The sequence below is a fragment of the Spodoptera frugiperda genome, chromosome 18 (genome assembly GCF_023101765.2).
Source record: "Spodoptera frugiperda isolate SF20-4 chromosome 18, AGI-APGP_CSIRO_Sfru_2.0, whole genome shotgun sequence".
Taxonomy (NCBI): Eukaryota; Metazoa; Arthropoda; class Insecta; order Lepidoptera; family Noctuidae; genus Spodoptera; species Spodoptera frugiperda.
The window spans coordinates 5,784,391-5,799,472 of NC_064229.1; the positions used below are offsets into that span (position 1 = coordinate 5,784,391).

The 15,082-nt window shown below is 34.5% G+C and overlaps 1 protein-coding gene across 2 annotated transcripts in view; it reads right to left on the reverse strand.

Moving 5' to 3' along the window:
* Positions 1-841: 841 nt before the first annotated feature.
* The window catches only part of LOC118278288 (dopamine receptor 2), a 152,064-nt gene continuing 137,823 nt past the window's right edge, over positions 842-15,082 (reverse strand). The window contains exons 4-6 of one of the 2 annotated variants that reach the window (XR_004783845.2): positions 5,510-5,594; positions 5,051-5,362; positions 842-4,306 (exon numbers count right to left, since the gene is read on the reverse strand). Coding sequence is in view for 1 of the 2 variants with exons in the window: in XM_035597516.2 (XP_035453409.2) it covers positions 4,247-4,306; positions 5,510-5,594 (145 nt within the window). In the remaining variant the exon portion in view is untranslated. The remainder of the gene's footprint in view (positions 4,307-5,050; positions 5,363-5,509; positions 5,595-15,082) is intronic. The other variant, XM_035597516.2, reaches the window with a different exon arrangement.

Consider the following 15,082-nt stretch of genomic DNA (forward strand, 5'->3'; position numbering starts at 1 on the left):
CTATATCTTTATATATGTATATGAAAATCAACTGCTGTTCATTAGTCTCGCTAAAACTCGAGAACTGCTGCGCCGATTTGGCAGTTTTTGATATTGAATTATTTGTGCAGGTCTAGGAAAGGCTTAAAAGGTAAAGGGGAGAAATATATATTGGAGGCAGTACGAAGTTAGCCGGGCTAGCTAGTCTATTTAAAATTTTGTATTGTTCCTATTTATTGTTTTGTAGACATGAAACAAGTACAAAAATGCCATAATGTAATTGTGCACTGTGGCATAACAAACTCTGCCCAATGATTTAAGTAAAAAGGTGTACATAGGTTATGAGCTCAGAAAATGGCACGTTAAAATTTGGAAAATTGGCAACTTTTTGTAGTATGGGATGATGCAGATGATGCTAGTTGGAAAACAGAGATGGGTGTAATTTGCGACTTGTCCCGTAACAACTGGATACTGGATAGTTGTGACATCTACTCTATGTATATGCTTTATGTTTATAGAGCTGCCTGAGATTGACGGTGATTTGCTGTCAAGAGTATTATTTTGTTCGGGTACAAGGTATAAGGAACCTTATATCAGTAAAGATAGAAGATTCAGTCTTTCAATTAATTATTTCGCAGAAGAGTATAATTTTATGTGGCTTTTGTTTTATTTATTTCTTGATAGGTTGTTGTTGTTTGAGTATTTTGATTTTGAAATTCTCAATTAAAGTTAAATACTTGGTATTATGTCGAGTTGTTTCGTTGATTCTACTCAACTTTCTGTAATAATATTCCTGTAAATTATTGTTTAATTATGTACCACGGAATACAAAATGTAAAATAAAACAAACATTTTTAGAAAAAATACTTTATATAAATTTATACGACAACCCATTTCAAATTAGTTTTACATATAGATATAATTTATTCACAATATTGAAATATTATTTATTTATAACCTAGCTGTAGTGAGAAGTACACATTTATAGTAAGTTTTATTACCTGAGTAGTTATGTACAGATTTAGGTACTACTGCATACAATCGACTGCAGATCAGTGATTACATTTTAGACTTTATTTCAAGAGCAGTAGGGTAGATTTTTAGCATTGATGTGCAGTCGACCGTATGTATAAGACAGGCACACTGGTATGACAATTAGGTTAGAAACTATCGAGAGATTTATTGGAATAGAAGTCTTCTTTGACTAGTCATAAGGTTGAAATCTGATCGAGGTATGTTTATTAACTGACTTCCAATAAGTAATTATTTTGAAATCAATTTTAATGATTCAGTTTAAAGCATCATGTTTGTTGTATGGAGGACATTTTGGTTTTTTTAAATTGATTTAAGTAGTCTTCAAGGCAATAAAAATTTAAAAACGACTAGATCGGACACATTTATGGTATTTATACAACCCTCTAGACAATTCTACCTCATTTTACTTTTTCTATGTATTTGTATAAACGTTCATTATTATTTCCTCGACGAATACCAATGTACTTTTCAAAATGTATCATCAAGAAATTAAAATTGACTGGTTACAAAATGACTTTCTAATAACTATGTACATGAATTATATTATTATAATACACCGAAGGATTAAACCAATGGAACCAATAAAAATTAGAATAAAAAAATAATACTCAATTGACTAGATGTAGATTCGAGATATTTTTTTCAATTGTGATGTGCGAAATCAATTTTATAACACTTTTATGATTAATCAACACGTAAATTATTATTTTTTTTACGGAAGAATGTACGTATATATTAAATATTTAACATAATCATTTGCCTGTCCAATGTCTGCCAAAATTATCTCACTTTTTCCATGAACAATATTAGAAAAAATTACACGACACACATTTTTTTTTCAACATAATTTAACGGGAGCGTTCTGTTCAGTCTTTGATGCTCACCTAAATTAGAGAGGTCAGGGTTACTCTAAGGGGCTTCACCCTGCCCAATCTCGACGGAGATTTCATAACAAGTTAAAAAAATAATTAATTACATAACGATAAGGAAGTTTCTAAACTTTGGAGATACCAGTCGAAATAAACATTTTTTTTTGGTACACCATTTCAGATTTTTACGTGGAAATGTTGTATTTTTGTCTGTAAAAAGTTTTCCAAAGTATAAGTTTACACGATAAAGCCTTGCATTTTATTCTGGTCTTAAGTTACATCGAGGGGAAATAAACAATTTTACGAACTTTGTGTTTAATAAAACTTCAATCGATCATCGATTATTATTTGCAAGGAATCGAATTACGGAGAGAATTGTTTTTCATTTGTTTTTTAAATACACAGCTCAAAATATAACGGGATTATTTTTAATTATTATGTTATCGGTTTACTCACGTAACTGTTTGACGAGGAACTCGACTAGTCGCGGAATGCTGCACATGAAAATGAGCCTCTAGCATGGCTTCAAACTAGTCGAGTTCCTCGTCAAATAGTTACGTGTATAAGCCGATAACATAATAATTCATTTAGTATGTCTCACGAAAGTTACAATAAAAAGGAATAATAGGTATTTGACACAACAACTGACAACGCACAACGTCAAAGTAATATTTTAAAACTTAACAGCATTTTGGAAGGAGTCTTTAGACCAACTAGCTTAAGGTTTAAAATACATAATTACATCGATTACTAAAATATTACATTTATTTTTATATTTACACACACAATATTTATATTTCAGACCTTTACCTAATAGGTTGTTAAACAAAATTGCTAGCTTAGTTTGTTTATGTAATGGAAGAACAGTTTTGATTCAAGGTTCATTTAAAATGTTAATGTTGTACATCTGTGATGCATTTTGTTTACTAAAATGTAAAATTCTTTCAAATTCTTATTAGTTTTTAGTTGTTATGCTATTTAAAAATATAATGTAATAATAAAATTATGGTACGTAATGCCATAATCATGGTACTTTCTACCTCCTTCGCTTAGCGTTTGTACGCGCTGACAATCGGCCGCGAAATATCAAGCAATGATATTATGATAATCGACTACTTACACCGCACCTGTGTTTTGTATATGACCAACATATTATGACATGATAATAAGTGGATATTGTGTCATACGGTTGATATCCCGCGCCCGCGACCGCGCCTGCGAGTCAACGTGAACAACCACATAGGTGATTCTTAAAAAAATCACAAATACTTAACGGCGTCATTATCCTCAGCCAAAAGTTAACAATTCTGCCAATTGAAAGTCAAAATTTGGTTTCAAGCTGTGACACGGCTCTCAACCAATCCAATAAAAATAAGGATGGTAATAAGCTACCACGATGCTTAACAACGCGAGAGAATAATGTATTGTTAAATAAAAGTTTAATGTTTTTTGAAGAAACACCCACATAGAGCTTAAATAAATAGATTATGTTAAATAAAAACACTTAAAATAATGTGTGTATCAAGTTAGCAAAATTTTGTTTAACATTATTGAACATATTCTGGTATTCTACGAGTATTGGAATGGTTAAGTAATATTTACAATGTTTGGAAGCGTGTGTACCACTTCACATAATTAAATGGATCTAAAGCATTATTTGAGATGAAAACATTACATATGTACATTGTACATAAAATATTTACACAGCTAATCAGTAAATCACAGCTCCTGATTGATTTTTTTTCCTCTGGAAAGTCATGACTAGAAATAATTGGCTGGCTATTTAAGATGCTATCCATATTTACACACTAAACTATACATTAGATTCGTATTGACAAGTTGAAAGACTAGACATATTGTGAGAAACGTAAAATGTGTCACAATTTTCATTTAATGTTATATACATTGATAACTATTAAAATAAAGTTGTATTAATTATGATGTAGAGATCCGTACAATCTCAAACAACCAGCCACGTGACACGTAACATACTACACATATATACTTATATATACATTGAACACTATAACTATCTAGTTTGAGATCACTTCCGCTTTGGTTTGGTAGGTCACTTTCTTTTTGCTAACATTGCGTTTGATCGAGGGGTTCCTACTCTCGCTGTCGAGGCTCACTTCACTGACGGACTCCGAGTCCTGGCAGTAGGGCACCACGTCGGCGCACATGTGTCGCTCCACGCACTGGATGGGCTCGTCGAACGAGGTGTGCTCTATGGCCCTCATGCGGTAAGGGTCCGGGCACGGCTGCCTGTCGCCGCTGCGGCGGTTGGACCGCGACGAGCGGCGATCCCTGCATCAGGAGCACCGCGCCCGGGGCGCGCGGAACGTGCCCGCGCGCGCCTGATGTCACAACCGACACATCTCGTGCTGCGACACCGACGAGTACATCATCGTCGACACCGGGTACTGCAATACAATCCACATTATTCACCCGCTTTCCATTTACAAGTAAACTGTCAATAATCAAGTCTGTTAGAAACCATAAAATGCGAGGAATTTTATTACTCTCGCAACATAGACTTTTATTGGAGTCGTTTGAAGCGGAAACGGAGTATTTGATCAGAATCATGCAACTGGCAACACGTAGGAATGAATAGATTTACGTAAAGATAACACACAATATCATTTTACAGATTCACATTTAGAGAAATGAGTCGGTACTTTAACTGTGTTTGTCGAATTGTGTGAACATACAAGTGTGTAAGTATGTCTTGAACTGAACTGAACTCACAAAGATAGCGTGTGTGTATTGGCGTGACAGTGTGATGGGCGTGATTTATTATAATTATAAAAACAACGTAATGAACGTTCCATAATTAATACGGCACGGTATGGTATCCATCGAAACCCAGACATGCAAACCAGTGATTATTTGGAAAAGAAACACCTTTACATAATGTTAGAGAACCATGCAAAAGTGAAGCGTCGTTGTTGTTAGTACAATGATAAAAGGGATGGGAAGCGTTGAAAAATAGTCAGAGAGTCGGGTTGTTATATAATCTCAGTTAACAATGACACGAGTGCAGACAAATTGTTGGAAGAGCGTGGACAGTAACAAGGGCGGGGGCACACGAGGGCACACGAGGGCACACCAGGGCACACCGAGACAGAGTGCAACATGTGAGCGATAACAAGACAGTCTGCACGTACCTCTACTCGGTCCTATCTCTAGAGCTGGACGAACGAACCGTCTAGCAACGTCTACATAATATCACCGGCCGAGATTACACTCCTTCGCACACGGCTCTGAATGGCTCCTAATTCGCATAAAGTATTCTAGAAACTTTTGGAAGATACGAATTGAATATTTTCATCAAGGCACTTGGAAGTATGGAGGAGAATCGAAGCGATGTATAAAATGGAGCTGATTCGCTATATGTAAGTTTGCTCGCAGGAGTTTTGTCTGAGCTGTTGTATGCCCATCAGTTCACTCGATGAGTAATAACGTCGAGTCGTGCGCAACTGAAAGTAAAAGAACAAATTCATGACAATCTAAGAAAAAGCAATTTAATTTGCAACCGAATTAGAAGTTCCTTTTGTTTCAGGACTTTTAAAGAAAAAAAAAACATATTTTCTATTAAGTTTCGCTAAGTAAACTTGGATACTTACTTGGGATTGTTTGAATCGTAGCTGCGGTTGATATTTCCGACGCAACTTCCTCGGGCAGCACACGCACAGAATTCTAAGGAATGCCCTGGAACAATAAAGATAATCTCAATGTAAACTGTCTTTAAGAGTTACTTCAAACAATTCCTGGAATGTCAGCCGTGAAACTGTTGTTAGCAAGTGACTGTGAAAATCTTAGAAGCTCATTGTTTGTTTCTTTGCGTACATTTTACTTGGAAGAGACTCTTAACGGCAAATGAAATCGGTCCTTTGTTTCAGCAGTTGCTGTTATGACTCTTGATTGAAATAGTACGAGACCTAATAAGTGTATATTGACATATCGAAATATAAATCTTAAAAAGAGGTTATTTAAACTCATTTTTAATTGCCAACTTCCTGATGAACATTTTTGACGAGGATAACTTTAGATTGTGATTTGACAATTTTCCTCATCAAAGAGTTAATTTAAATCTGATTGATCCCAGGAAGTTGTATTGTGGTTTTAAAATAGAATCCTCTGGAATTGATTCGTTTATAAATAGTATTTGTGAGTGTCGTGCCGTTAATCTGTCGAACGGCCTGTGGACTGAACCATCGACTTAATGAGTTTCAATTTAAATCAATTACATTGACGAATTGATTGAAATCATTGTTTTGATGTTTAAGTAACTTGGATTATGTTGGTTTTAATTCTGTATTAATAGAAAAATCCTCGTCTTGATACGTTTTAGTGAGCTTATTAACTAGATTTTATATTGTTATAAAAATGTTATTAAATAGTTACAATTCAATATTGCTATGATTAAACTTAGATTAGACCAAGAAATAATTAAATGAACTCGATAGTCGATTTATATTTAACAACCAATCTGGTTAAATACTAAAATAGTGTCTTATAGTAATATAGTAGAAGTAAAATAGTGTCTTGATGTTTTAATACTAAAAAAGTGTTGGTAAAAATAACGGCAAACAATGAAAAATGTGTTATAATTAATGGAAAAATTCATCGACACAACAAGGCCAACTAAGAAAAACACAAAATTGCATCAGAATAAATTGCCTTGTAATTTTACTCCAGTTCACCCGATTGAGTATGATTTATCTGGTCTCCGCAAATGACCTTCCCATTGTTACGGTGTTATATATCATAGGCGAGGTTGAACAATATCTGCAGACCAAGCTAGGGGAAAGTTTGTAATAAAAGAAAGTTCATCGGATTTTCAAAGATATTGATTGATGGTTAGTTGTTAATAGAGACGAGATTAGCGTACATGGAGCTTGGAGACCATCTACTAGTACATAAATGGAAAATCTTTATAATTTTCGCTCTTTAATTCAACATCTGAAAGGCGAAATTCACTTGCCATTATTATTAATTAATTGAATTATGTTGTCACAACACAATAACATGAAATCTTTGATGCTTCGACGGAGTAAATAGACCCAAATTAGGTATGACACAGTATTCTTCAGTTTTGTTATGTGATCTAATATATTGAACGGAAAGCATCAGAAGAATTTCGTGTCGCTTAACATTAACACCTGATTAATAATTAAATATTAAAATTTGAGATACCTAGCAAAAATACCAATAGAATCAAGAATACACCCTTATCATTAAAAAATAATTCGAACCAAAGATCCTGCATTTTAATTATTATGTTATCGGCTTACTCATGTAACTGTTTGACGAAGAATTCGACTAGTTTCTAGTATGAGCCTCGAATATGAGCTTCTAGCATGGTTTAAAACTAGTCGAGTTCCTTGTCAAACTATTACGTAAGTAAGCCGATAACATGATAATTAATTTAGTATGTCCCACGAAAGTTATAATAAAACCTGTATTTTCTTAGAAACCATTTAGTTTGCAACATTAAAACTGTCCCTTTATAGGTGACTGTCATAAACGCGACCCATATTCGGGGCTCCTCATTTTTGTTACCGCGATAAAATCGTGTCTCGTGTCTGCAAACTCATTTATATTAATTTAATCATCAATCTGATTCATTTTATTTCCTTTTACTGTCGTACGATTTCTAAAAAAAGATGTTGATACAGAAGATTAAGCGTAGTATGTCTCTATTTGAATATTTTTTTTGCGTTTCGTGGAAAATAATTGTGTTTTTCGTGTCAGTATGCAAATCGTTGATTGTTGAAACGCAACATTCTTAGAAATATGTTAATGGGAACCGAAGGATACGGATTTTTTTTATCAATATTTGGGAAATGCGATCTTTAATTGTATTATGCCTTTTTTTTCTTCTAAATCTGTTAGTGTCTTGGTTGCTTGACTGCTTGACTGCTCAGAGAAAGTACATATTAACCTAATTAAACAGAAACCACTATATTCGTATCTTTCGTAGTCTACGAAAACTAACAAAATCAGATATTGTGTCTCTTCAAGTTTTTTAAATGTAATAGCGGGCAAACGAGCAGACTGGTCACCTGATGGTAACCCATCAATGCCGCCCATTAACACCCGCGACACCAAAGGAGGCATAGATGCGTTGCCGGTCTTTTAAAAAGGAATATGCTCTTTTTTGATTGTTTGAAGTTAGTCAGAAACACAAACAAACTGACTATGTTCGACCCAACACTAATAGAGGCTAATAAAGTTAATTAACAGCTGTGTAACAATCCAAAATCCAATCAAGTTGAAAATTTTAATCTGTGGATTCCATGTCCTCAATATCAGTGTAGTACGCTGACAGGGTTCACATATTGACTTTGTAGGCAGTATGTTGTGAACTGTAGGAACTGTGGGACATGGGATACATTTGCCCTTTAATCAAACCCTGTTTTCTAATTAAAATGTGTTTCCTATATTTGGAAAGATACTGGTACACAATTTAGTTGAGAAGGCAGATACTAATGTAGCCATATTGGTATGTCACACGTATTTTCATTGTCGAAGAGGTGCATACATGTACAATGTAACACCTATTTTTTCACCGGTTATGTAATGAGTTTCAAGTTATAGGGGACTCACTTATTACCATACACTAGATTTGCGGAAACCAAAAATAAAAATGCAATTAATACTTTGCCTGAACCGCATCAAATCTGAGCAAGGAACTCCCTTGGCAGTTGCGGTTGCGACCACTTGACATACGAGGTAGTCTTAATAATTATAACGCGACTGGTATGAAATGTGGGATTTTGTCTGACAACATTCACGAAGTCAACTATCCTATATTTGAATTTCAATGTGTTTTGCATTTCCATGCGCTTTCGAATGAAACATATCAACGGTGAAAACATTTTTAATTTTCGTTCCTGACTACGAAAATGATATGCGCGAGTCTCTCTACTCTCCGTACAAAACAAGTTTAGGATTTTTCGGAGAACCAAATTTAGCTGGACATATTTTTATGCAAATATTAAGCAAGTTTTTAACTAGTTCCGTAACCGAATATGCACCTAAATGAGTTTTAAATAGGATTTATTTTCGGTTTTTCTGTTAAATACATGTGGTGTATTGGGTAAGACAAACTGTGGCACATTTATCAACGTCTTTCCTGGTACGCTTCCTAATAAATAACGCATCCGTTCCTGTAGTACAACACAAAAACATTGTCTATTCTACGCTTACCACAAAAATATTACTTCTACAAGTACATCATACATGTATTTCCTTATTTTAACTCGACAAAATATTACACGTCATGGTTTTTTAACGAGAGGTGGAAAATGGTGAGTCTGAACATCTTACTACACATATCATCGTTTTCTTTATGCACATTTTCAACTGTATGCTTTTGTACTAAAATCCAAAATTGATTGAATGGATAGTAGTAGCTACACTTACTTTTGGCAAGTGAACTTCCTATGAACTATGAAATAGATCGTTGACCTCCTCGAGTAGGACAACATGTCTGTTTTTCCAATTTTGTTTATTGCCATGTACCATAGGGAAAGAAAATACGGTAGACATAAATCTAGATCCCCATGGTATTTATTTAGGTTTGTTTTGGTACCGTATATTTTAATATACGTTTTATTGATTCATTAATCGTGCATGTTGTTTGTTCTGACTATCAAGTATATGTACTTTAAGTACTTTGGGTCTTTTCTATTTTTTTTCTATGTTATAAGCCGATAAACTAGCTGACGGATCACCTAATGGTTATCGCCGCCGCCCATGGACACCCAAAATATCAGAGGCGTTACAGGGGAGGAGTGGGTTAATAGGACCTCCGGTAACCTCAACCTGCGCTTGGTACAGGCTCAGCAGTTGTTTCGGTGTGAAGTACCGTCTCACCTTCGAGAGGATACCCAGCCAGATGCCAGATTCCTACCAGCCAGATGCGCCTTCCACTCTATATAAGAGCCGAAGTTTAGCGTTGGCGATAGAGTTACGCCCAGAAGCTCTAGATGATCCGATATTGGAACGGATACATTTCGGAAAGTAGGAGCCAGCGGAAATTGACTCCGTTTGGCAGAGAATAGATTATTACTATAGAACTATATAATAGAACTATAGAATAGATTATTTATTCTGCTTTTTTAAAAGGTCTTGCCTCATTGATCATGCTAAAGTTGTTGGGTCGTAGTTGTAGAGCAAAGAGTTTCGAATTCGATTCTTGGGTAGACCAGTTATCGACCCTGAGCAAGGAGGCTTGGGTTTAATTCCTGTGTCGGGTTAACTATTATCGTTATTTTTTCAGTTGTTTATCAATAAATATTAATTAATAGTGCGTGGTTTGGAATTATGTCCTGTATATTATAATATCACAGAAGTCTGTGCTTCTAACATAACTGCTAATTGTAAACACAGTGATAATAAAATATATTCTATGTAGGTATACGCTGTCTAATCCGCAGACCTTTAAAATCATTCAGAACACCAATCAAAAACATTTAATCACACCATTTACCTTTAGAACTTGGGACAAACCATCTGGCCTTAAGGACCATTAATCTATGAGTGAGTACAATGGATTTCACCTGGCTCTTATTACACTATAACGTTTTATGTTTCAAATTATTTCCAGGCTCGACGCAGGACTTTACATTACCTGAGAATAATCCCAGAAAAAAGGTCTTTTGGACCCCAAAAATATGGAACTGTGCGATAATTTTTGCTTGGTAATCGCAAAAGAAAGTAATAGAATGTGCGGTGTACCTTTAAAACCATAAACTTTTTGCGACGAATTCTATTAATGTACAAAGAAGTTTACATACATAATCTTTGGTATGTACATTCCTTTTTCAAAAATTCATAAGCGGCCTGGCCCGGTACGAATTTCTGTTTTTGAAAGCTAAAAATACAGACACGTTTGTACCACATTCATCTGTCCAATTGACAATGCGAGCATTTTAAAAATAGAATTGAGTGGCCATTTTTGGTATTTCAAATATGGAACGACAAAGTGGTCGTTCGATTTATCAATTCGGAAAAGCATTTGATATATGAAGAGGAAAATTTGTAGGCACCAAATTTTTTAGCAGTAGAAATGTTAGCAGACCTTATAAAATAATTGTTTGAGTGATTATTTGTCCGTAGAATTTGTCCTTACAACAAGTAAATTCACTAAGTTTTCCTAAACTACTTACCTCCGAATGAAATCTAAAACGGGTTTAAATTAATAAATCATTAAAGTTTAAACAATAATCGTAGTTTAGTTTCCGAGTCGAATTTAATTGAAATAATTTACAGTTCTTTGTAACATTATTTTGTTAGATAAGGTAGTGAAATTATCTTTGTTGTTTAGCGCAAAACCTTGTATTCATGGTTCAGGTAAGGTTATTGAATTTCTCTATTAGGAAATTGTATACTTGTAGTAAGCAATAAATATTTTGAGTTTGAGTTTGAGTTTGAAGCAGAAGTCTGCAAAATATCAAGCCAGTTATAAAAGTTTCCTTTTAGCTTACATATGTACTTATCTAATGTAATGATTTACTAAATCATGTCATAAAAGATCCTGTACCTTAAGACATATATCGTATTATTCTAATCACACTATATAATATTATTACAAATGTGAAAGTTTGTCTGTATGGGCCTTTCACGCGTCAATCACGCTAAAACTACTGAGCGGATGTCGATGAAATTTGACAGCCAGCTGAGTTGGATGATAAGATATTTTTTATCCCACGGGAACGCAGGCGAGGCCGCTAGCAAAAGCTAGTATGTAGTATTTACTTAACTAGGTTTTGTTCTAGCTTAAGTACTTATTTAGTGTTTTGCCTAACATTTGGTAAAAAATAAATTATAATATTATTGACTTATTCTGATGAATTGTGTCTACATAAATAAATACCTACGACAAAATCAAGATCGTCTAAACTATAACATTGACAGGCAAACAATATATTTTTCTTGATAAATTATTACAATGATATAATATAGTGATAAGTATATTTTCAAATAAAACTTTCAATATTAGGCCTAATTCACATCACATTAAGTGCGAATTGAGTTCAACAAACAAAAGCAATTTTTCACCAAACCGCTTAACGTTGGGGAGGGGAGAAATTGTGAAACATTCGGAAAGAAAAAACAGAAAAAAAATAGAACGCTTTTGATCACTAATTTATCGCCTACAGGTGGAATAATGCCATTATATCGGTCTATGGGTAAAAAGAAGTCAATAGCTATTGATGAGCTGCGTTCATTTCGATGTGGACGAGTCCGCGGTAGTGAGTTCTTATTAATTGTTTTATCATTTTATTTATGAAGGGAATGAAGTATATAAGATTCATAGCAATTGTTGTTGTTCCATTGTCTCTATCTACCCTCATGGTAGACAGGCGTGAGTTTATTTACGTACTTATGTTTTAAGACTGAATTGCTGCAGATGATTCTTTAATTTTGATGTACTATAAAGCGTGTATGTAATGAAGACTAAAGTGTATATTTCTGGCACGGTTTTTATCCCCGAAGGGGTAGGCAGAGGTGCACATTACAACACGTCCAATGCACACCAACTTTTCACCATTTGTGTTATAAGTTCCATGTAATAGAGGGTGAACAATTCCAGCTTCCATGCTACTAATGAGATTTTTTTCAGAAAGCCTTTAAACTCTTGCAATCCTTTGCCCCACGCGTCAATTGAACCCGAGACTCCTTGCTCGGCAGTCGCACCTGCGACCACTTAATCACACACACCAAGTAGGCAGTCATTAATATAATATTTCTCACGCCTTATATTGATCAGTTACTTACTTACTACGTATTTCAAGACCAATTTTATGACGGAACAAAAACAGTGAGCCATTCTAACTGCCCCACAAATAACATTGCCATGTTTGCTAATTTATTTCAATTATAATATTAATATTTCCTGCAATGAAAATAATATGTTCACACCAACCTCAATCGAGGGTTATTTATTAGCAAAATTTAGCCGACCACAATTAATGGGCAGATTTTATTATTTGTGGCGCTTTCGTTCTGATGTTTGGGCATGAATTGAAAATAATGATTATTGTTTAATCGCACGGTTTAATGGTTAATTCCCGGCTTACTACAACTAATTGAATCTCTAGTACCGCCAAATATGGTTGAGGTGGCATGTACAATACTTAAACATGTTAATTTCAGATTTTATGTGCCTTATAATTCTGTATTATGTACCTACTATTTATAAGATAATCTACCTCGTCGATGACGTGTATACACGAGAACTAAAATACATTTTGTATTTCTAATAAAGTGCTGATTTTATGAAAATGTTTTCTTAATATAAGTAACGTTAAAAGCAACTTAAGCCTTGTGTTCAGTCTCTCTCTGAGACTTATTATATTGTGAAATTTCGTACTCTTAAGTTGCACAATGCATCCGTATTGCGTGGATATTTATTGAACTAAATGGTATTGACTTTGGCTTTATATTCCATACTTTGAATACTATTTTCACATCTATGAGTGGGATTGCATAGTTTTGATATTGAATGATTTTATTAGATTGACATTGAGATCGGACCTGAGAGTACCTAAGTGCCCTGATCGTGTCGGTTTCTCGTTTCATTGGATTATAACTGATAGAATAGAATGCACCTGCATTATCGCTCATTTTACAATCTACATAGCTGAGTAAATTGATTATTCTCTAGAGGCATCTTAGCTATTTAATGGTGCTCCCACACAGCGGTTATATAACGTTATACAACAATGTGTAACAATAACATTTTTGTTTAAACAAATTATAACAGTAGTTGTATGTTACATGCTGTTATAAATGTTACACAATGTTGTATAACGTTATATAACTGCTGTGTGGGAGCACCATAATATTATAAATGTAGAAGTGTATTTGTTTTATTTTCACTTATAGTATGATTATTATGTCTGAAGATAGCTGAGTGGCTACACAATAATTAATGTAGACTTTTTTCTTTGACCTATTATTGTTATTAAACGAAAGTACTAACTGTTTTATAGACATATTCTTTGTATTCTTAAACTTTTGTATGTGTGGAACGTCAAACACGTTGTAGATGTGTGAAAGCGATAAAGCTGTCGAGCACATCTTTGCAACGTATTGCGGTGTTACGTTGTCAAGTTGCAGTAACTGGTGCAGTATCTTTTGTTATTGCCACTCCACGGCTTTACAACTGCAAATAGAAAATGAGGTAAAATTAGCTCGTGTTTCAAATGTTTAAGGTTGTCGCTCAAATAAACATTGCGTGCTTTATATATTTTTAAGAAAAGTAGACGCTTTAGTTATGCCTCTACTTAAGCCATCATCAGACTGCGTTGAACTCCGTTGAATATTTAACATATCGTTCTATTCACACGATTGCTCCTCCTTATTTAGTGCAGATGTATTCTTTTTGATATGTAGCCGTGCGCAACGGGCATGGTAATTGATATTTAGATATACGCATTTTATCACCAACGTGTGATTTATTACGGAACATAAGCTATTTATAATATACAAATATTGAAAAAACTCATACAGTAACAATACTAACCAATCACCGTTGAAAGGCTGTCGTTATTTAGCAATTATTTGGAAGTCGACATAACAGCAACACGACAGTGATGGATTGCGATTTCATTCTGTTCCCATGTAAATTTAATTTTGTTTGTGTTATTTGCCACTCTTTGATTGAATTAATTCATTGTTATGCTATTTTTTTACCTGGTCTTTTATGTAAATTAAGTGTGATTGACAACTTTATAAAAGGTTTGTCATAATTTTTAGATGGGTTAGAGATCGCAGTAACCGGCAGTTGCCGATAACTTAGCGGGTTACCGGGGCTCCGGTTCGAAGCAAGAGTTGGATCGGGGTAGTTTTAGTCAGTGAGAGACTTTCTGACATTCTCTCTCGTCTCACTCAATATGGAAGATGTCAATGGTTGATTTCCCGTCTCAAAAAAGTTCTGATAGCGCCGCTCCGCAATCTCTATCTCAATCACCGTTGGCTCTTACGAAACCAGTGAGAAGACCGGTGGTGGTAACAAAATGAATTCCATTCTGCCGTCCCCCATTACGAAAACATCACAAAACTATTTAGGTGACATCTACTTAAGAAGCGTTTTGTTCGGGTATTTCATTAGTTCCACTTTCGTTAACCCAGTTTGTAGTTTGAAACTAATCTGATAAAGGGCCAATAACTTTGGACAGAAA